The sequence below is a fragment of the Cynocephalus volans genome, chromosome 7, assembly GCF_027409185.1.
Source record: "Cynocephalus volans isolate mCynVol1 chromosome 7, mCynVol1.pri, whole genome shotgun sequence".
In the NCBI taxonomy this organism is placed as follows: Eukaryota; Metazoa; Chordata; class Mammalia; order Dermoptera; family Cynocephalidae; genus Cynocephalus; species Cynocephalus volans.
The window spans coordinates 140439824-140463059 of NC_084466.1; the positions used below are offsets into that span (position 1 = coordinate 140439824).

The following is a 23236-nucleotide window of genomic DNA, read 5'->3' on the forward strand; positions in this document are numbered from 1 at the left end:
AGGCAACTTTTTGTGGAAGTTATATATAAATTGCTAATTTAACGCACATTACATTTTTTGTGGCAACGCTTTGAGGATTATGATCGTAATTCCTTAGTCTGTCTTTTGGTTTTTGAGGGTCTTAAAGAATCTATCACCCTAGTGGCTCTCTGGCTTAATCATGTTCTTCACAAAATGTAACAAAGTTTCGCAAGAGCGGATTGGCCCATTGCCATGTGTCCACTAGTTTTCTGTAGTTTATATGAACATAAATGAGGCTATGCAGAAGATTCATATTCCTTCAGCCTTAAAAACAGTAAAATACATTACTCATCTGTATGAAGGCATCTGTCTGTCTCCTGTACAGCTCATGACCATTTTATGTTCACAGGATCTTGAGTATTAATGGAGTTTTGTGATTAAATATATCTTTGTAGAGAGGGTATCTTATACAACAGTTTCTCTGGTTTAAATCATATATTCAAATGAACTAGATATAGTCAGTAGAATTAAATGTTTTTGAATTTCTATAATTGTACTAATAATTTACATTTAACAAACCTTGAATTTATAAGAGAAAAACCATATTTAACTGGTATAAACTCCTTCATGAACTCAGAATTCAAATATGGTCACTATTAGGACTGACCAGTTAAGCTCAGTTGACTAGAGCATGGTGTTATAACACCAAGGTCAAGGGTTTGGATCCCCATGTCAGCCAACAACCAAAACAAACAAACAGACAAGTATGGTCACAATTAGTCTTTTTAAATTAATCACTGAAGCATTCACCTGCCTTATTAGCAGAAAACACAGCATCTTCCTCTTGGGATTTCTGCTTTCCCCTGAATTGTCCCAAGAACTCCGGAGGCTTATATAGTCCAAAAAGTTTCATCAGTGGCTTCCATATCCAAGGTGTGGTATGTGTTACGTATATCTGCGTCTGTGCATGTGTGAGACACACAAGTCTGTTCAGCCCACCACTGCCACTGCATTTCCTTGCCACATGGTGGTGGGGTTGAAAACCAGTTTTATGCTGTCCAACAGGAGCTACAGTTTTACTGTTGACCTTCCTGTGCTAAGCTCAGTTGAGACTTTCCATAGTGCCACACGGTTAGGCTCCCAAGATTACAGCTATTAGCACCCAGCTCTTTCAGTTCACATCACAGACATCTCTTAACTGTTGTTCTAAGAGAAACACAAGCATTGGGTCAGGACAGGTCCTAACATCCACCACCTTTATAATCTTAGAACCACATTTTCCCTTCCTACCATGAGCTCCTATGCCGTTATTTTTAAAAAGCCCTTAGACCTCTGAGAAATTCATCCATCCTCTAAGTAAGACTATAGCTAAGCACGGACTCCAGGTGATCTTCTTTTCACCCTTATGAGGAAGCCTACTGTTAGTCCTCAAGAGATTCCCCCTAAGGGAGGTTTCCCCAGTGATCTCCAAGGTGTTTATACCTACCTTCTTGGAGGTTGTGATTCCAAAATACCTTTCTACCTTCTTTCTCTTAGGTGAAGGGGGGAAAATTGAATTTAATTTCTCACAGGGTGTCTTGCTACACATGTAACTAATCTGAAATGGAAGAACAAGGTTTAAGTGACTTCTACCACAAGAGCTTTCATGATTAAAGGGAATGAAATGGACATGAGCAAGAGAACAAATGATGAAATTAATAAAATAAGCATTATTTGGGTGTTATGGAAAGAGAAAACCAACTATTTCAACTAATGTGAAGGATTGGGAGAAGTTTCAGGTGATGGATCATATTAGCAACTCAAGAGTTGTTGAAATAGAGGTGTTCCTTTCATGTTCAAGATTTTGATTTATATAAACAGTTGTTGCCACCTCCCTCCCCCCAAAAAGATAGAGCAGAACTCCAGAATAGGAACACATAGAACCCAAAGTTGGAAAAAAGGGTAATTTCTTTAGCACAGTGTTTTAGAAGGGGAGTAATTTGTCTTCAGTTTTTCTTAGTTTGCTTTCAGAGTTTATGGAGCTAAGATATTGATTGCCATGGAAATCATAAAATGGAAACCATGATTTAGTATGTCTTAGTGAGTCACTCTGTAGTCAGAGTCGTATCCCATTCAAATAGGGACTCTGTCCTAACTTAGACGATGAGGCTGCTAAGCAAGGAGTGGGTCTCTCTTTGGATCAGTTTACACTTGGTGCTCAAGTCGCATATTAATAACAGTTGTTTTATTTATACCTGTCTACTGTAGGTATTATAATGTCTCATTTTCTTTGAGATTAAGAATGCCTAATGATATTTTCTCCCCCTCAAAGCAAACTTCTTGCTTCTTCCAGTGTTTTAATTTTATTATTTTGTGTTTTCTATTTGTTTTTAAATAGTGTACGTAAAAGCTATTCAAAAGAGAGGGGTGGGGGAAAGACTGACTATATCAGAGCAAGTTACCTTTGGATTCTCCAGGTGAGATATATATGCTCAGTGGGTTTTTTTGTGTATTACAGGCCTTTCGGGAAGACCTGGAATGCCTTATTCAAGAACAGATGAAGAAAGGCCACAACCCAACTGGATTATTAGCATTACAACAGATAGCAGATTACATCATGGCTAATTCTTTCTCGGGCTTTTCTTCACCTCCCATCAGTATGTCAGTTTTGGAGAGTTTTAAAAATTATAATTTTATCTCTGCTTTGGGACACTGTACATCTCTAGCAGCATATTATGCTCAGATTCAGTCCTTAAGTTTATAGTATCTAATATTTAGAGTAACATAGTGTTAGAAATCTTCCTCTTTCATACAACCAGGCATTTACTAGACTTTGTGAGGATTATAAAATAGTATAAGGCATGGTCCCTGCCCTAAATACATGTATATTTTAATTGAGGAGAGACATATTATAGATGCACAAAAAATTAATACTGTAAGATAAGTATAGAGGAAAGGATTACAAAGCAGTTCATGAGAAATTGTCTAATGACTTTTTATTAGTCATGCTATGAGCTCAGAGTTGGAATTGATTATTGCCTAGAGTAGACTGAGAAAATTGTATGGAAGAAGAGAGGCCTGGACTAACCAGGCTTTAAATGATGGAGTAATTAGAACTTGGTATAAAAGAGGAGTATGAATATTTAATTCATTCATACAATTCTTTAGTAAGAGCACCAATTTGGTGAGCTGAACACTATAAGAATATGAAGAATTGTTTAATACTTTACATCGCAGCTGTGAGATATATACAGAAGTCACTGCAAGGCAATGCAAGGGCAGGTGCACAGAGGGACTTTTTATCCCCCCCCCTTTTTCCTTTCCTTTCCTTTTCTTTCTTTTTTATTTATTTATTTATTTTTGTTGTTGTTGTTGTTGTTGTTTGTTTTCATCCCTTCCCTCCCTCCTTTTTTGTCAGAGGTTTTTAGGTAGGATTTCAATGAATTCAAGTATTTTCAAAATAGAGGGAACAGCATAAAAAGAGACACGATGGTGGGAATATGCAAGGTAAGGAGGGAATGTCTGTAGAAGTCTAAGTGGACCATTATGTTGGTGCATCAGTGATAGTCCTGATGTAGAAGCCTAGGGAGAGAAGTTGGGACTGACTGAAGAGGGCCTTCACTGTCAGAACAAGGAGGACTACCAATATAGAAAGTGAAAGAAACTTGTGAAGAAAGAGTTGGTAAGTGATAACTTAAACGAGTACCAGGAAAGAGAAAAAGAAAAAAAACAAAAAACTGAAGTCAGAATGATCAGTTAAAGGATCTTTGAAAGAATCCCAATGTGAGGTATGAGTACCTGCATTAGGGTAGTGGCTGTGGGCATAAGAAGGAAGAGACCAATGAGCGGGCATAGCCAAGGAAGAGCAGAGAGGATTTAGTAACATGTTTGACGTGGTAGTGTGTTTGGGGAGGGAAGGAATGATGAGTTCCTGAATCACTGAATTTTCTAGCTTGGGAGAAATGTTCTACTAGAAGAAACAGAAAAATGTAAAGGTTGAGCTAGTTTGGTTCACTCTTTCTATATTGAGCAACTATTATGTGCCAAGTACCCTTCTAGGTATAGGCGATATCATGATAAACAAGACAGGCAAGGTTTTTTTTCTCATGGAGACAGAAAATAAACTAAAATTTTTTAAATGATCAGATAATAGTCTATGCAGAGAATTACAATATGGTGATGTGATAGAGAGCAAGTGGGTGGCTACTTTAGATTAGGTGATCAGAGAGAACCTCTCTGAGGAGGTGACATTTAAATCTGAATAGCAACGAGTGAACCATACCAAGATTGAGAGAAAGGTTGAGGAAACTAGTACAAATGCCAGGTGAGAATAAGGTGAGAATGAGTTTAGCCTCTTCAAAGAACAAAAATAAAGGTAATGGTCTGGAGCATGGTTTTCCAGTGGGCAGGTACAGCAAAGATCAGAAACATAGGCAGAGACTAAATCATATTAAAATGTGATTTTAATATGGCTGGATAGAAATCATATCACAGCTGGGTTTGGAAGTTTAGATTTTATTACTTACTTTGATGGGAAGCCATTTTAAGCAGGACAGTGATTGTAAAAGACCAGTATATTTTCTGTGTGGGAAACGAACTGGGAGATGTTGTAGTATTACTAACAAAAATAGGAAAGTCTGGCATTGGGATCTAGTTTGGCTTGGGAAACGGAGGAAGTTCAGCTTCAGACATGCTGGATTTGAGTTGCCAAGACAGTGCAACAGTTGGAAATGCAGTCTGAGAGCTTAGGAGAGAAACTTGGCATATGGACACAGAGAAGTATTAGTCAAAGCTGTGTGGACATTGATTAAGTAATCATACAGGGACGTATAGGCATAGAAGAAAAGATTCCAAAGAGAAAGTTCAAAGAGGAAGACTAGTCAGGGAAGACAAATAATAAGAGAAGCTGTCCTGTAAGTGTCCTAGATTTCATGGCAAGAACAGGAGGAGCTGCAGAGGATTCTGGCTAGCTGGCTGGGACGTACAAAGACATAGCAGCAAGAAAGCCATGTCCCAGTGTTCAGAGGTCGGGAAGTAGAAATTGACTAGTTTGCCTGAAATACTTATGTTGTGTTGTGAAAAATGGAAGTTGAAGTTGGAAGGGTAGGGAGAGGGTAGGAGGTAGGTTAATTAACGGCTGACTCTCAAACTCTGTCAGAAATTATATTATTTTGTATGGCTCACATATCATTAGAACTATTTCTTTGGATTAGTTTGCAACATTTCAAAATTAGAAGATTTTATATTAAAATGTTGATTTGGAACTTCTCTTATAAATTCTTACTGGGCTCATATTCTCGGATTAAAACCAGTCTTTTAGGAAATTCAGTCTAATGGCTTTATGAAGAATGGATTTACAAAGAGAAGGCCTACAGGCAAGGACAAGAATGAGTAGGCTTATTGTAGAGGTCTACACATGAGTTAAGGCCTGAACTCAAGTGTGGAAAATGAGGGGCTGGCCAGTTAGCTCACTTGGGAGAGCATGGTGTTGATAACACCAAGGTCATGGGTTGGGTCTCATGTCAGGCAGCAGCCAAAAAAAAAAAAAAATCATTCACAGGAATCCTTTGTTATAACGCTGGACATAATGATTGCTCAGTAGATGAGAGTTATGATTATGATTGTTAATAATAAAATCATTGTTCTTAAAAAAAAGAAAATATGGAAAATGAGGGACTTGTGAAGAAAAGAGTAATGGAGTAATGAAATGTGGTGACAAATGACATGTGGTAGCCCAGGAAAGGTTAAGAGGTAAAGATTGCTAAGGGTTTGAGCCTGTAGTAATTACAGTATCATCAGTATTAGAAGAAGTGTAAGGAGAAGAGAGAAGTTAAGAAAAATTGGGAGAGATAAGATAAAATTACTTTTAGATCTTTTTTTGTTTTTATGTTATATTGCAGGTGGTTAGAAATAGTCTAAAGACTGAGAGATGAAGACTAGACTGTCATCTGTACAGAAATAACAATGGGGAGGCTTGAGAGTATACAGCATTTTCATGGAGAAAAATAAAATGAGAAAGGAATATAATGGAGAACTGAGCTTTGGGGGATGGAGGGGAAAGAAAACTTGCTGAAGGAGAAAAGAAGCTGGTAGAAATGGAACAAGAGATCGAGGATAGTATCACATGGACCTGGAGAAGAATTCTAGGAAAGAGGCAGTGGTAAATGGTGTCAGGCTCTAAAGAGGTCAAGGAGAACATAGACTGAGCAAAAATTGAACTTGGTAACGAATTAGGCAACTGGATCATTAGAGATCTTCAAGGCTACTTCAAGACCTTCAAAAGGGAAGAAGCCATACTACTCTTTGTATGCATTTTTTTTCTGTCTTAAATGTGTTTTGTGTTTTGAATAAAAGTCAAAAGAGATATTGGAATAGTAACTTTCTGTTGAGGTCCTTTTATCATAAAATAAGCAATAACCTCAGTATTTAATAACACTTTCACCTTTGGGGTCATGTAACCATTTTCCCTCAGTGGCATGAGCCTTTGATGTAGTCACTCTCTAATAAGTATGTACTAGATGAAGTAACTTTTACCAAGCAATCAAAGATAGCTGATACTTATTTTTACTCTGAGTGTACTTCTATGAAGGAGAAGGATAAGCTAATAAAACATTGTATGGGATGATACACATTTCAGATCATTATTTACAAGGCTAGGAGACTCCCAGATACAGGCTACTTCCTGACCTTCCTGACAACTAATTTCCAGGTAAGATTACTTGACTTGAATCTCTGTACACAATTTTTCTTCTTTTAGGTCTTGGCATGGTCACACCTATCAATGACCTACCTGGTGCAGATACATCCTCATATGTGAAGGGAGAAAAACTTACTCGATGTAAGCTTGCCAGCCTGTACAGACTTGCAGACTTGTTTGGATGGGCACACCTGGCAAATACATATATCTCAGTGAGTTCTTCAGCTTTCAGTTCCTTTTTTTTTTTTTTTAATTTTAACTCCAAGGCAACTGTATCCTTTTCACCTTTATGTGGAAGTCCAGTTTTCAGACTTTATTTTCTGAACCTAGCATGCTGTATCACAACCTAATGTTGACTTAAAACTTATATCCCAGGGAGAGGTCACCATTCCCTCAACTTTCTGTTCCCTTTAATATCTGCATTGTTCCTTTAATTCAGATTGGTTTGTGACCTTTCCAGAAGAACTCCTTATGGCAGAATTGTCTCATTCCATGTTAATTATATCTGAGCATCAATGGCATTAAAAAGTGTTTGGAGAGAGGAAAATAGAACAGATCAGGGAAGTTTCCCTCCTGGTTTTTATTTTTTCAAATATGTTTTTCTCATTAACCACATCTTGCTTTAATTTTGTCACACTTGGAAGTAAGATGCTATTTGAAAGCAAAGAAGTATTGTAATATTTTTGTGATGGAAATGACACAGACTCATAGTAAAGTCTACCAACAATCTTTCTTCCTTTCCCCCTGGCCATTCCTTAGTTTCCTCCTTCTATCTCCATCTTTATTCCCTCTAGGAAGAGATTCTGTTCTCTTTCCTTTGCCCATTTTCCCTTTATTTCCATGTTGTAAATTAAGATTATAATTATTACCACATTGGGTTGAATAACATTGGCATTTGTTTTTTGTGAATGTAGCTGACCCTAAAGCAACCTTAGAACCCCAGAATAACTCTTTAGGTAAGTCCAGTAAATGAGAAACTAATGTCAGTTTTTTTTTTTTAACCAAGTATGAATGTTGAGGAAAACTTTCAAGGAACATTTCATATTGCAGACCTTTAATTTTTGCTCTATTGTCTTATTTTCCCCCAGATCTCTCTTACAATTATTCATTGTAAATATGTTTCTAGTAATGTTTACACTTCAAAATATGAACACTTCATTAGTAATTCCCCATTATTTTTTTCTTTCTTCCAGGTAAGAATAAGTAAGGAGCAAGATCACATTATAATAATTCCCAGAGGCCTATCTTTTTCTGAAGCCACAGCCTCCAATTTGGTATAATTTTCATTCCTATGTTACTTTTTCTGAGCTTCCTTTTGCTTTTCTGACAGATTTTAGCTTTTAACACAGGTCGGAACAAGAGAAGGTATGGATGGAAAAACATTTCCTAGTGAATAGTGAAGGGCTTGGAAAATTATGTTGATTTTTAAGAAAGCTTTAAGGTTCAAGAAAAACAGGGTGGTTGAAGAGACTAATGAATGTGTTGTTATCACTTAACCTATCCATGTTTTTGAAGAGAATCTTTTGAATTTTCTCCACCCTGAACACTCTGGAATTTGTTTTTTAAAAAACACACAAATCCTGTATGTATTTTGTGGCTAGATTTAAACAAAGTTCAGTTGGTGTGCGTATAGGATCTGACCTTCTAGCATTTTATCTTTTCCGTGATTGTACCCCTAGCCACTGTCTTCAGTTTATAGAATAGCAGGAGCCACATTGGCTCTGGGAGCTGCAGTGTTAGCAAATGGAAAATTTCCAGCCAGTTCAGTAAATGCCAGACTTGTTCAACCTCCAGTAAGGAGCTTAAATTACTCAGATTCTTGGAAACTTTGCTTCTTGCTAAATATTAAGATTTGTTGCAGAGTACCTGTTTTATAAATAAAGTTTTATGGGAACAAAGCTATACCCATTCTTTTACAAATTGTTTATGGCTGCTTTTGCACTGCAGTGGTAGAGCTGAGTAGGTGCAACAGAGACTCATAAAGTCTCAAATATTTACTTTGTAGCCTTTTACGAAAAAGTTTGCTACCCCCTAGATTAGCTTGTGGAACATAGACTAATTTTGGTACATGTACCAATTAAATCTGTCTTTCTGATTTTTCCAGGTGAAAGTCAATATAATAGGAGAAGTGGTTGACCAGGGAAGTACTAATTTGAAAATTGACCATACAGGGTTCAGTCCCCATGCTGCAATCTATTCAACACGTCCTGATGTTAAGTGTGTGATACACATCCACACCCTTGCAACAGCAGCTGTAAGTCAATGAAGGGCAAAAAGCAACAATGATTCTGGAAAACGTATTGTTTTCATGGCCTTCCCAGCATGATGCTTTATTCTCTGCATTCCTTCAGACCATAGTTGATGTATTAATCCTCTTCATACCCAGAAGGCAAAAGGCTCTTAAGACCAAATGCTACCAATTCTAGGAAACAACTGGAGAGATAGCATTTGTATTTTAAAAACTAATCAGTTTAATAGTTGTGTCATTGAATTTTTTTAAGCAAAGCTCCTTTCATAATATTTGACACAACATTTAGATTGAGTAGTATTTCCTAAGTTCTTTTATTGTTTTTCTGGAAGAAAAGAACTAAAGTGAGAGGTGGGCTGCAATGATAAACACAGTGAATAGGCCAATGACGCCTGAACTAACTAAAGAATCATGTTCCTTTGAAAATGTATTAGTAACTAAATGTGTTATCTTGGTATGGACCCATTCAAATAGGTATCCTCCATGAAGTGTGGGATCCTTCCAATTTCTCAAGAGTCCCTCATCCTGGGAGATGTCGCCTATTATGACTACCAAGGGTCACTTGATGAACAAGAGGAGAGAATTCAACTGCAGAAAGTTCTGGGGCCAAGTTGTAAGGTATGTAGTAGAGTTTCTATCTAAGGAGCTATTTTTGTTGCTGTTGATGAAAACAGTATGAGGTATGCCAGTTATTTAAAATGATTGCTCTGGGGATTCTATTTTAGGTGCTGGTACTCAGGAATCATGGTGTGGTAGCACTTGGAGAAACAGTTGAGGAGGCTTTTCATTATATTTTTAATGTGCAGATAGCCTGTGAGATTCAGGTAGGAAAAATTATTCCTTTTTTTTTTTTTTATTGCTTTGTTATTTGCTCAGTTATTTGGATATTGTGTTTACTTATTTCTAAAGCCCTGTTGGTTAGTGGATATTGTTTTGTCTCAAAAGAAGTGCTGCTCTACTAAGTAAAAAGAGTAGTCAATTCAGTTATCTCTTGAATAAAAAATAGGAGGAAAGGAAATTAATATTTACACACACAAATTTAAGTGCCTCATAAGCATTTTCCCCATAATCCCACTTTTTTAAGATAGTACAGTTGCACATTTCTGATTTCACATTCTTATGGTGGTGCTAATTGAGAAAGGCAGCCACAAATTATCAATAATCAGAGGCTGGTTAATGAACAAAAAATTATAGCTATATAGGAAAAATAAGTCCTATTGGTGTACAGTTGACCCAGGAATCTATAATTAACAATGATTTACTGCATGTTACCAAACGACTAGAAGAGAGGAGATGAAATGTGCACATCACAAAGAAATGATTGGGTTTTGCAAAGATGAATATGCTGATTGCCCTGAATGGATCATCACACATTGTATACATGTATTGACATATAACTCTGTACCCCATAAGTATGTACAATCAGTATGTTTCAATAAAAAAGAAAAATTCTTTTTAAGGAAATAGAAGGAAAGGAAATTAAAATTTATATATACATACAAACAAATTTAAGTGCCTCATAAACATTTTCCTCACAGTCCTACTTTAAGATAGTACAATTGCACATTTCTCTGTTTTCACCATCTGGTGGTGGTGCTAATTGAGAAAGACAGCCACAAATCATCAAAAAGTATAAGGCTAGGGCCAGAAGTTTTATGAACTCAGTGTTTCCAATAATTCTACAGCCTCATTATTGTAATAGGTTAGATACTTATTAACCTCTTTTTTCCTCAGAAAAACTGAATGTATTTAAAGGCCCTAATTTCCCTATTAAAGAAAATCAAGCTGATTCTCTTGAATCAAATAGTAATAATTTATGGGAAGGGCCACAAGAAAGGCAAAAAAGCCCTTTTCTACCAACTTTAACTTGTCCTTAACCAACTTTTTTGCTCTGATGTTCCCTCCTCTTCTTCTCAAATGGGGCTATGAAAAGCATAATTAAATTAAGATAATGAGCTGACAGCTTCTGCCTAAATATCCTTAAATTCAGTGTAGTGTCTCTATATTCCTTTAAAATTATAACTTTCAGGGGCCAGCCTGTTATCTCAGTTGGTTAGAACATGGTGATGATAACACCAAGGTCCAGGGGTCGATCCCTGTACTGGCCAGCTGCCAAAATAAATACATTAATAAAATAAAATGATAACTTTCAGTAAAAGTATTAACTGGATAGCCATGGGAAAACTCCAAGAAAAGAACTTTTAAAATTTGCAAGAGATTTCAGTTGCTTGGAATATGTTAAAAGGTGTGGCTCTAGAGGTGTTTCCCATCAGGGAGGATATGAGTCTTGGAAGCTATCTTTTCCAGATAGATGGAAAAGATACTTCAGCTGCCTACTTGTGCAAGAATGTTGCTTTAGTAACCTGAACAAGTATTACGGATATTTTCCAAATTGAGATTGTGCCTTTTTGAAAGTAAAATACTCATTGCAGTCTTTACAGTTCTGTGCCTCTGTATATTTTACCATTGATTACAGGTGCGGGCATTAGCAGGGGCAGGTGGAGTAGACAACCTACTTGTGCTGGATCTTCAGAAGTATAAAGCTTTCACTTACAATGTAGCAGCATCTGGAGGAGGAGGTGTGAATATTGGTTCCCAGCAGAAATGGAAGGTTGGCGAGATTGAGTTTGAAGGGCTGATGAGGACTCTGGACAATTTGGTAGGTGAAAAATTGAACATAAACCTAGGTTTCATGTCTTCAGATTCAAGAGTAGATGCTTCCATCTCCCTTTTGTTTTAGAACACGCTTCTTACTCCTCTAGGAGCAGAGTTTGACCCTAGGAAGGCATTTTGGTGTGATTTAATCACATTTTTAAGAATCAGACAATGGAACATGTAAATGTTGTTTTTTTTATTTGGGTTTTTTTTCAGGAATACAATACATTGTTATTAACCATGTTCACCACATTGTACAATACTTGTATATCTCTTGAACTTATTCCTCCAATCTAACTGAAATTTTGTGTCCTTTGACCAACATCTCCCCATTTGCACCCTCAGCCCCTCGTAACCATGATTCTGCTCTCTGCTTCTGAGTTCAACCTTTTTAGATTCCACATATGAGATTATGAGGTATTTGTCTTTCTGTTCCTGGCTTACTTCACTTAATGTGCTTTAATGTTCTCCAGGTTCAGCCATGTTGTTGCAAATGTCAGTTTTCTTTTTTAAGACTGAATAGTGTTTCATTGCATATATATGTACCACAGTTTCTTTATCCATTCATCCATCGCTGTACACTTAGGTTGATTCCATATCTTGGCTATTGTGAATAATGTTGTGTTGAACATGGGAATGCAGATATCTCTTCAACATACAGATTTTTTTTGGATATATACCCAGTAGTGGGATTGCTGGGTCATATGGTAGTTCTGTTTTTAGTCTTATGAGGAACCTCCATACTGTTTTCCATAATAACTATACTAATTTACATTCTCAGCAACAGTGTGCAGGAGTTCTCTTTTCTCTGCATCCTCACCAACACTTTCATCATTTTGATAATAGTCATTCTAAGAGATATGAGGTGATACCTCATTGTGGTTTTAATTTGCACTTCTCTGTAATTTAGTGATATCGAGCATTTTTTCATATATCTGTTAGCCAATTGTATATCTTCTTTTGAGAAATGTCTATTCAGATCCTTTGCCCATTTTTTAATTGGGTTCTTTTCTTGCTATTTAGTTGTTTGAGTTCCTTATATAGTTTGGATATTAACTCCTTACCCAGATGTATGGTTTGGCAAATATCATCTTATCTTAGATTTTACCTTCTTCCATGAAGGGTCAGAAGACAGACTGCCTTCAGACCTGGGAATAAAGACTTAAATGAGCGCTGAGATTTGGTTCCCCAAATACCATTTTATAGGCAAAAAAAATGTTTCTGGTCAGCAGTTTAGAAACTACCTTTGTCAGGAACTGTTGTTTGAGTGGAAATTGCAGTGTTCAGCTGGAATCAGTTTAAACCAGATCTTGAAATTTGCTTAATTTCAACTGCGGTGTCATGTGGAGGTTATGTGGAGTTTAGAAGGACGTTTTCCCTTTGTTTTTAAACAAAGGTGTCTTTTTGAATCATTTGTTTAAAGAATTAGAATCCAGATGCTGTGTTGGTACAGGTTTGATAGTTTCAAATGTGTTTTTTTTATTCTCTTAGGGGTATAGAACAGGCTATGCTTATAGGCATCCTCTCATTCGAGAGAAGCCCAGGCATAAGAGTGATGTGGAAATCCCAGCAACGGTGACTGCTTTTTCCTTTGAAGAAGATACAGTGCCACTCTCTCCTCTCAAATACATGGCACAGAGACAGCAGCGTGAAAAAACAAGATGGCTGAACTCACCAAATACTTACATGAAAGTGAATGTACCCGAGGAGTCTCGGAATGGGGAAACCAGTCCCAGGACCAAAATCACAGTAGGCCACTATTTTATGTAGTTTGCCTTTGCTAAATATTTTGCCTAGTTACTCATGAAATTGAATGTTCTATGTTGAAAATATTAGGAAAGTAGAATATAATATTAAAAATAATGATATCACCATCATTTATCAGGTATCAACTGTGGGCAAAGCACTGTTCTGAGTGCCATATGTGAATTATCTCATTTAATTCTAATATGAAATGGATGCTGCTTTTCTTCCTGTTTTATAGATGAGAAAACCAAGGCAAGAGGAGTTAACTAGCCTTTTTTCTGATGATAAAGTCAGAATCTGAATGTGGACAGTCTGACTCTAGAGCCCATTTCTTACTCACTGCGTGATAACTGCTTTGTAGTTTATATTGCACCAGTGAATTAGGACTACAAAAGTTACCAACATCTAATTGTGCCAAAGTTGCATGAATTACTCTACATAGCTACCCTTAGGCAATATCTTGAACATTTTTTAGGTAGAGAAATGGGTTATTTTCTCTTTTTTCAGAATTTTGCTTCAGATTTGGTTAGGTTTTGGAAGGCTTACCTTCAAATATTCTCTAGATATTCAAAATTAACTCATCCTGTCATGTAAACCAATAGCATTCAGTGTGGAAATGCCTAGGCAGCAAAGTGTTTCTTACCTAGTCTATAAGATTTCTTGTCTCCCAGTCAAAGAACATAATTAAACTCATAGGTTTCCCAGAATCCATCTCATTGACTGAGATTGGTGGCCAGCCATCATTAATCTTGATAAGTGTTAGCTTTCTTTAAGGTGGGGTAAATGAGAAGAATTACATAAGCTCCTTCCAACCCTTTAGTTCTCTAATGCTATGTACTACCAGATTATCCCTGTTATAAATTCCTAGTTAGGGGCTTGGCCTTTTCTGTCAGCCAAAAATAAAAAGTGAAGTCTAGAGAACAAAAGAGATTCCTTGAGTTAGTTTCGGTGACTTCTTGGTCATCATCATCTGATGACAGTGCAGGAGACAGAACTCTGAATGTGAGTTAATGTGATATCATACTCTGTATCTGTGCTTGAAATTGTTTAGGCATCATATTTTTAATTCGGAGAGGAAGAAGTTTAATTTGCAGTGTAATTGAATAGTGAATAGTAATGTGAATGGTAATGGCATTTGTTTTTTTTGTTTGTTTGTTTTTTGAGTGCTGATTGTGAGCCTTTTTCTAACTAGTATGAAATGTGAACTAATTGACCACTGAGGTACTGCTTAGTGAAATTCTTTAAAAGGTTGGCAATATATGCTCCTCTTGAGACTATAAAGTTACCAAGCACCTACTAATGTTTTCTTAACACAAAGCTTCATTCTAGAAAATTTTTTACTCTTTAGTGGATGAAAGCGGAAGACTCTTCTAAAGTTAGTGGTGGAACACCTATCAAAATTGAAGATCCAAATCAGTTTGTTCCTTTAAACACAAACCCAAACGAGGTACTAGAAAAAAGAAATAAGGTAAGATGTGGTCTTCTTTGGCCAGGGGAGACATTTTTATTCTGTTTTCTGTTTAAACCACTAGTGATTAATAACAAACTTAGGAGTTTGAATACAAAAGAATTTGAAATTTAATTCAGTGTAATATAAGCTTGTATTGAATACCTCCAGCTCCATGCTAGTCATTGGTGAGCAGTCTACATGGGAAAGACGTATTAAACGTATTTCTGCTTAAAGAACCCCTGGTATTAGGGGAAAATGCAGTTCTCTAACAATGTAAGACAATAGGAAATTTCATGACAAGAAGAGTGGAGGAGATTGATGTGAGTTGTTAGGATGTTGAGGTCTTTATGGAGGTGGGACTTGAAGATACTCTTATTCTGGAGTGGTCAAACAGAAAGCTTTTAGGAAAAGAGAAAGCAAAGGTCATCTGCATAGTTCACCCCAAGAACTTGTTACTGTTTTTCAATTCAGATTCGAGAACAAAACCGATATGACCTGAAAACAGCAGGACCTCAATCTCAGTTGCTTGCTGGAATTGTTGTGGATAAGCCTCCTTCTGTAAGTCCATGAAGTAATATGATCTCTGTTTTTGATCCTACCACATTAATTTTTTTGCCTTTTATGGATGAATATTTGAATTCATATTTATTCAAATATGAATAAATATTTATTTTTTAATGAGTATTGTTTTACTAAGGTTAATATAAGCACAAGTTAAAAAGTCAGTCCACAAGAATTAAAATGCCACCCTCAATTTCCAGTTTCCAGGGGCAAGGATTTTCTGGGGTTTTTTGTTTCTAGCATTTACCTTGATATTTCTAAAAAGCATTTTTATTCTGCTTTATTGGTTTATCAGTTTTAGACCTCAACTGTATTCTGTCAAATCTATGTCATCTATGTAAGAAATAACATTATTTTATGTATCACTAAAAGAGATAAAACACTGACAATTATAATTGAAAGAAGCCATAGATTGATTATAAGAAGATTGACAGTTTCAGAGATGGGAAAACATGGGAGAACATTTCATCTTAGAATTAGTGAAGGACAGGAGTGACTCCTCTTATGGAACACGGGGTTTTAGCCTATTCACACAATGCTCCTCCTTTTCCCTCTCCACATTCTCCCAGTAAGCTCATATCACAGTTTTTTAATTAAATTGGCTTTCAATGTTTATATTATTACACATACGCTGCTGTGCCAGGTAGTAGCCCATGATTACATTTCCATTTTTTATGTGACTTTTCTCCCTTGTGTTAATAATTGCCTCCTTTTTTCAGTGGTTTAGTATTTGGGGTACATAGCCTTAGTACTTCTCAAATTTTCAGCACAAGTATAAAGTCCCTCTTAATATTATTTTCCATAGGGTGAACAGCAACAGGTAATGTCTCCGTTTCAGCCCCCAGTCATCCTCGCCCAAATCTGGACTGACTGTTCTTCAAGCCAGCTGCACAGGCTCATCCTGATGATTCCTGTGCTCCTTCCTATGTCATATTCCTCTGCTTTCTTGATTTACTTCTTTACCATAGAGCACGTCTTCTAATAGCTTTCTGAGAAAGGATGCAAAACAGTGTCAAATGCCTTTATTCTACCTTCAAAAGTGCACATAATGGGTATAGAATTCTAGTTTGGAAATTATCTTCCCCCGAAATATGAAGATAATCTATTGTTCCCCGTTTCATTGTTGAGAAGAGAGTATTGTGATTCCTGAACAGGATAGGATCTCCTTTTCTTTTTTTCTTCTTTTTAAGACTTTTTCTACATCTCTGCTGTTCTGAAATTTTATGATTGTATGCTTCATGGTAGATTTCTTTTTAGTCTTTTTGTTTTTAGCTTTTAATAACGCCTTTTAATCTATAAAGTCATATCTATATCCTTCAGTTCTGGAGATTTTTTTAAAAGTGTTTCTTTATAGTTTTTTTTCCTCCAATTTTTCTTTTTCTGTCAGTATATCCTTTTAATTTGGATGTTGGACCTCTTTGAACCTCTGATTTATTTCTTTTCTTTCCTACTTTCCATGTCTTTGTCTTTTTATCCTCCTTTCTGGGAGGTTTTCTTGGCTTTATTTTCTAACCCTTCTACTTGATTTTTTAAATTTTGATGTTGACTTTTTTTTTAAATTTAAGAGTTCTTATTCCCTGAATGTTCCTTTACTAATAACATCCAGATCTTTGTTTCATGGATACATTTTCTCTCATCTCTCTAAGTTAATTGATTTTAAATTTCCTTAGCTGCCTTTGTTATCTTTGTTTCTTCTGAGTTCCCTTTTCCTTGTTGATTCTAGTCTCTGTCTTCCATGATGGGAGCTTTTCTTAAGTGTCTGGTTCTGTGACAGTCTGTGTTGAAGAATGAGACATTGAAAGCTGATCAGAAGCTCTGAGTGTGTACAGAGCTCAGGGATTGGTGAGCTTCATGGTAGGGTGATCAGGTGCAGACCAGGTTGTTCCTCTGGGGAATCTCCAGATGTTACTATTTGAAGTCCTTTTATCTGGGACCATTTAATTTATCTGGAAAAGAATTCTCCAGTCTCCTACCAGTTTCCCAGCATTGTTCTGGAAGTGCACAGCTGTGTTTTGTGCCCCCCTAGTCAGTTTTTCTGAAGAATAAGCCTCCGATCTTCGCAGAGATGGGAAAGAGGTAAATGCTTGGTTGTGTAGAGTAGGGAAGGGGAACTGGGAATCTGTCTTTTCCTTATTCAGACTTGTAACTTGTCCCTTGTTTTCACCTTTTCCTCACCTCCACCTTCTGTGTACCTGATGCCTCTAGTTTCTGAGCCTTACCAGACCTCTTCTGGGCAAATGGGCATGCCTTTCATTTGCATCCTTCTTTGCCAGACTGAGGCTTTAATTTTTTTAGTTCTGCTGCCCACTGTTCCACCTGCTTTCCATCTTCCAAAAATGTGTTAACATTTCTCATTCTCTGTTGTCTCCTCTGCCCTTCTTTTGTCCTTAAAAATTTATAATTTTTTTTCCTGTTCATTCACTATCCTTTCAGTGGGATTTTAGGAAGGATCAAAAATAAATGCAAGGCTTCAGTCTGCCAGGTATAAGTGAAAGTCTCATTAATTCCTTTCCTAGAGAAAATAGCTGCAAGTTTATTTCCATAACAAATTTAAAGATGTTCTTTTGATTCAGTTTCATTTTTATAAGCCTTATTTACAAAGGGTTTTGAAATAGTTTGGTTTTTCAAGATATTTCCTAGTTATGCGTAGCTTATTAGAGCTTGGCTTAGTTTTATATTGTTTGAAAAATATTATTAAAATTTATCTATACAGGCTTATTGAGGAAACATCACAGGCAATTTTAGTCCATTGGATCAGTAGTCTGAGAGAATTAATCTGATGAGTATTTTAAACAAACCATGTTGTATTGTCATATGATTGTTGTGAAGTAAAGTGTCACAAACATATATATATACATATATATATATATATATATATGTATATATTTATGTGCGTGTATATGTTTATGTGTGTGGTAATGAATCTTTTTTTTTTTTTTTTTGCAAGACCATGCACTTTGAAGATGATGATCATGGCCCACCAGCTCCTCCTAATCCATTTAGTCATCTCACAGAGGTAGAACTTGAAGAGTATAAGAAGACCATTGAACGTAAACAGCAAGGCTTAGAAGGTTAGTAAATTTTTAGATTAAGCCTAGGATAACCACACTGATAATAATAGCACCTCGAATTGGATGATAGAAGATAGTCAATATTTTTTAAAAATATTCCTTTTATAATCATTAAGTTGTTCTATTTCGTCTATTCCAGTCCTTTACTGAGTATAGGTGGGGCTGAAATGCAAAGAACTACCGTGTATCATGTATCTCAACATGTAGAGAAAGCTGTTCTTTCTCAGAATGCAATCTGAATGCTATCTATTTTATAATAAAATCCTCTATAAAGTGAAATCCTCATACGAGTAAAGAATTACCAGCCAAAGTAGATGTAGATGAATTAATAGATTTAAACATTTCATAGTATGTGGCTTTTTAAAACTTTTTATTTTGAAATAGTTATTCACAAGTATGTGGTTTTAATGCTTTGTAAAATCTCTGTTCCTGTATGGTCTCAAGGTGCCAGTATTGTCATTTCAAGATCAAAGTGTGTAATAAACTGATGCAACTTTCCTGAAGTACATAGGCATTGTAGTGAGGTTGAATTTTTCTGACTTTGGAACACTTAGTAAGTAGTTTGTTAGGATTACATTTAAGAATTGTTAATGAAAACATCTTAGTTAATTGAATACTAGCTGCCTTATTTCCTAGAATAAGAGATTCTTTTTAATAAGAGTTCTCAATCTTGGGTCTTTGTATAAGCTTCAGACAGTCCATGAACAACCTGAAAAAGATATGCTTAATTGTGTATGATATACATTTGGGGAAGAGAGGTGTATTAGTCTGTCTTGGTTGCTTTATTATAACAGAAGTATCTGAAACTGGGTCATTTATAAAAAAGAGGTTTATTTGGCTCATGATTCTGGAACAGCTGCACCTGGTGTGGGCCTCAGGCTGCTTCTACTCATGGCAGATAGTGGCAGGCAGCCAGTGGGTGCAAACAGATCACATGGCAAGTGGAAGCAAGAGAGAGAGGGGAGTGTCCTTTAAACAACTGGCTTTCGTGGGAACTCACTCACTACCCGCCACCCCACCCCCCACCCTGGGCATTAATCTGGTCATGAGGGATCTGCCTCCATGACCCAAACCGCTCCCAATATTGCCAAGTTGGGGATCAGATTTTGACATGTGCTTTGGGGCGGGGGGGACAACACATCCAAACTCTATCAGGATGGTTCAGAGCGTGGGGGATAAGAAATCTGTGACCCTAAAAGAGGGTAAGAGCCTCTGCTTTAGAGCATCCACACACATAGTTGAAATTTTTACCCAAAACAAAACAGAAGCTAATATTTAAAGAAGTTTTGTCCATGTTAGATATCACGTAGGAAGAATAAATGACATCTGGATCACCTAAGGAACAGTTTTATCAGTGTGTTAGTGCCTTTGTCATAAAAGAGAGTCATTTTGACTCATGAATGTAATTATACTCAATGTTCTGAGTGGTATTATTGAGTTTGTTAATTCTAACATAAAGTTGGATCCTTTATCTGTTTTTTTGTCTTTTATGAAATGTCCCTCTTTCATCTCTTATTTTTTAAAAAGCCTAAAGATGCCAGGTAACAAATATTACACTCTGCAACCATCATCTTTTATATATAACTTTATAAATCGTTTCTTTCACATTCATTCTGAATTAACTTGCTAATATTGCTCAGACAGGAATCACTAATTGGATATTGTTCAAAAATTCAGTGAAGCATTCTGGCTCATTAATGTAGCATCACTGGTGAGGCTTTATAATTCTCATCTGGCTGCTCAGTATATTTTGGTTTTCTAACACTAGCAAAAGCTAAATAAATGCATACATTTTATTTGCCTAGGCTGCCAGTAGCCGTGCTTCCTTTGTAACCCTGTATGTAAGACAACTATTAGCAGCCAGAAATTTTAACACATTAATCTCCTCTCAATGCAAAATTATTGATATATGGGATAATGTTAGTATGTTCAGCTCCTTGCTGAAGAATTTATCCTCTCTGCATATGCAGGTATATGATGTATGCACTAACCTCCCTGAAATCTATGCTTCTTTGCTTTGTTTTGCATGGCTTTTAACTAAACTCTTATCCAACAGATGCTGAGCAGGAATTACTGTCAGATGACGCTTCATCTGTTTCACAAATTCAGTCTCAAACTCAGTCACCGCAATATGTCCCTGAAAAATTAGAAGGTATTCAATGCAGTTTCCCATTGCATTCACTGAATTAGTCTTAAGAGTCTGCCCTCTCTGTCATTTGTTTTCATGTAAAGAAATTAAACACTAATCACAGGAAGTTTGCCATGGATTTTACGTAAATCTCCAATAATTTTATATTTTTTATTAAATGGAGTGCTACTTTTGTTGAATGTCTGTATTGATTTACCTTAATCTGGATTTTGGCAACCTATGGTTCTTAATTTGTGGAATTAAAATTGATTTGTCATACATCTTCCAATCAGCATGAAATTTTTTTCAGTTTTGATTGCCAAATGACTCCAAACCTAAAGAAAAATATGTTCTCTTCCTCATTTATACTGATTTCATTTACAATGAAACTGTCATGTCATCAAGCTGGAATTATCTACTTTCACTCTGTGATTTAACAGTTTTGTTCCTTTCCCCTTTATAACATTTAAGAAAATAGCTTCATGCTAATAAATCCGTAGTTTATTTAAATACTGATCTACCTTCATTGGAATAAAAGTGTAATGCCTTAGTACATTGCTAAAATATTTCACTTGTATAAAATAAAACAGAAATGTTAACTGTATACAATAACCAAAAAAAAAAACCCATCTCCTTTTGTAGAAAACCATGAGCTATTTTCCAAGAGCTTCATCTCCATGGAAGTGCCTGTCATGGTAGTAAATGGCAAGGATGATATGCATGATGTTGAAGATGAGCTTGCTAATCGAGTGAGTAGGCTAACTACAAGCACGACCATAGAAAACATCGAGATTACCATTAAGTCTCCAGAAAAAATTGAAGAAGTCCTGTCACCTGAAGGCTCACCTTCAAAATCACCATCCAAGAAAAAGAAGAAATTCCGCACTCCTTCTTTTCTGAAAAAGAACAAAAAAAAGGAGAAAGTTGAAGCCTAAATCAAGTCTTTTTATAATTATTATTATTACAATGTGACATTGCACATTTAAATACCACATTTAAGTTGATCATTAATATGCAGTGGTAGATCCATTGGGGGTATGTAGCAAACTGGACTTTAAGAACTGGAAAGAAGTTTTACTAAAATAAAAACATTATGGAAAGAACTTAAATTCATCTCTCATTTTATATGTCAAAAAAATGGCTTTGAATTTTTAAGCAATTGCTAGTTTTAATTAACTCTGCCCTCATGAAGTATTTTTAGTTCACCACAAATAGATTACTGTCTGAATTAGTTCAGACCTTGTCCATAATATCTGTTGGAAAGAAATTGCCAGTGAACAAGTGAGAATTTTTATTTCTCAATACCTGCTTCACTTGGTAATCAAATTATAATTTTTTATCATGATTATTGACTATCTTTTGGGTCCCATTGTTTCAGTGGGCATTAATAGAATGCTTTAAAAGCTTCTAAGACAAGAATCTATAGTATTAGTATACACTGGCACACACTTTTTAAAAAAGTTTTAAGAAAAGATTCATTTGGAATTTTTATTCATAGTATAAAATGTCCTCACCTGAAGTAACTTTGTTTGCCAAAAAAAGTCATTTTAGTAAACTATAATTTTTGAAAACTTCCTTTTTTTATTAGGTTAGAAAGCCCCTTATTTTTCAACAAAGGGGATTTTATACACATAACGTGGGTTATTTAGTTTAACTTTGGCAAAAACAATTTTTGTATGTTGAGACGTTTGTATACCATTCAGTATAAGTGTCATAAGCATATTAGCCAATCATTTAACAGTAGAGCATATTTGAAGCTGCTTGGTACTGAGTATACTTTTAAATCTAATTCAAGAGTCCAGGGACTTGGTGTCAAAAGGGGATTATAACATATAAAGGTATATCTAGATTCATATTTGAATCTTATAATGTATTTTTCTCTTAGTATTGCTAGTGAATGAAGAAAATCTCAGTGTAACCAAATGAAAAGAATGAAAGGGAAAGTGAAAAATTAAGGGAACAAAAGATGGGATGTGATAAGAATTCTAGTTTGATAATGACTCATATTCACGATAGGATATAAAGTCTCATTTATTGGTAACATGTCCCAAATTTCTGCTTCTGTGCCAAAATCAATGTCTTTCTTGGTTATTTGAGTTCTAAAAGGGTCAGATCCTTCTAACTTGTGTATCTTGAGAAGGCGGCACTAGAAGAAATCTGTAGGTCTAATTCCAGCAGTGAGAAAATTTCTTGGTTTTTACAAATTTTCAAAAATCTTTCAGTTAACTTTCTTTCTAATGTAAATACAAATTTAAACCTAGGCTTAATATAGTTTCACCCCCACCCCTCCCGCACCTAAGTGATGTCACAAATCAATGTAAAATCCACGATCCAGTATGGTCAGTGGGTAAAAATAATTCAAAGTATTTCTGGAGGGTGAGTTAGCATGCAAAAAATTACATTGATTACAGTGTGTTCTGGGCTGATTCTGTTTAACTGTGTGTGTATGACAATACAAAGTTGAAACAGGGCCCAGAGGTGTCATTCTAGATCTCACTAACTACTGGAATCAGTGTTTTAATCTTAGTGGAAATTTTCAGTTGTTTAACTCTGTGTTTGAGGGTTTTTTTATGTTCTACATTTATGTTGTATTACAATGTATGTAGAAACAATAACCTGTGAACTATGCTTTTCCATAACTTTTTAAAAATATATATATCTAAATGAATGCAATGTGCATAAATATTTTTTAAATGCAACAGTGAACTATTGCACCTTTTGCTAATGCCTCTATTTACTT

General features: G+C 35.8%; 1 protein-coding gene across 2 annotated transcripts in view; it reads left to right on the plus strand.

Moving 5' to 3' along the window:
- ADD3 (adducin 3) overlaps positions 1 to 21431 on the plus strand; it is a 124343-nt gene extending 102912 nt beyond the window's left edge. For both annotated transcript variants that reach the window (XM_063101847.1, XM_063101846.1), the window contains exons 3-14: positions 2459 to 2597; positions 6698 to 6849; positions 7831 to 7911; positions 8742 to 8891; positions 9360 to 9503; positions 9611 to 9709; positions 11362 to 11544; positions 13032 to 13289; positions 14635 to 14754; positions 15208 to 15294; positions 18245 to 18368; positions 21139 to 21431. In XM_063101847.1, the coding sequence (XP_062957917.1) occupies positions 2459 to 2597; positions 6698 to 6849; positions 7831 to 7911; positions 8742 to 8891; positions 9360 to 9503; positions 9611 to 9709; positions 11362 to 11544; positions 13032 to 13289; positions 14635 to 14754; positions 15208 to 15294; positions 18245 to 18368; positions 21139 to 21431 (1830 nt within the window). The remainder of the gene's footprint in view (positions 1 to 2458; positions 2598 to 6697; positions 6850 to 7830; positions 7912 to 8741; positions 8892 to 9359; positions 9504 to 9610; positions 9710 to 11361; positions 11545 to 13031; positions 13290 to 14634; positions 14755 to 15207; positions 15295 to 18244; positions 18369 to 21138) is intronic.
- Positions 21432 to 23236: the final 1805 nt, after the last annotated feature.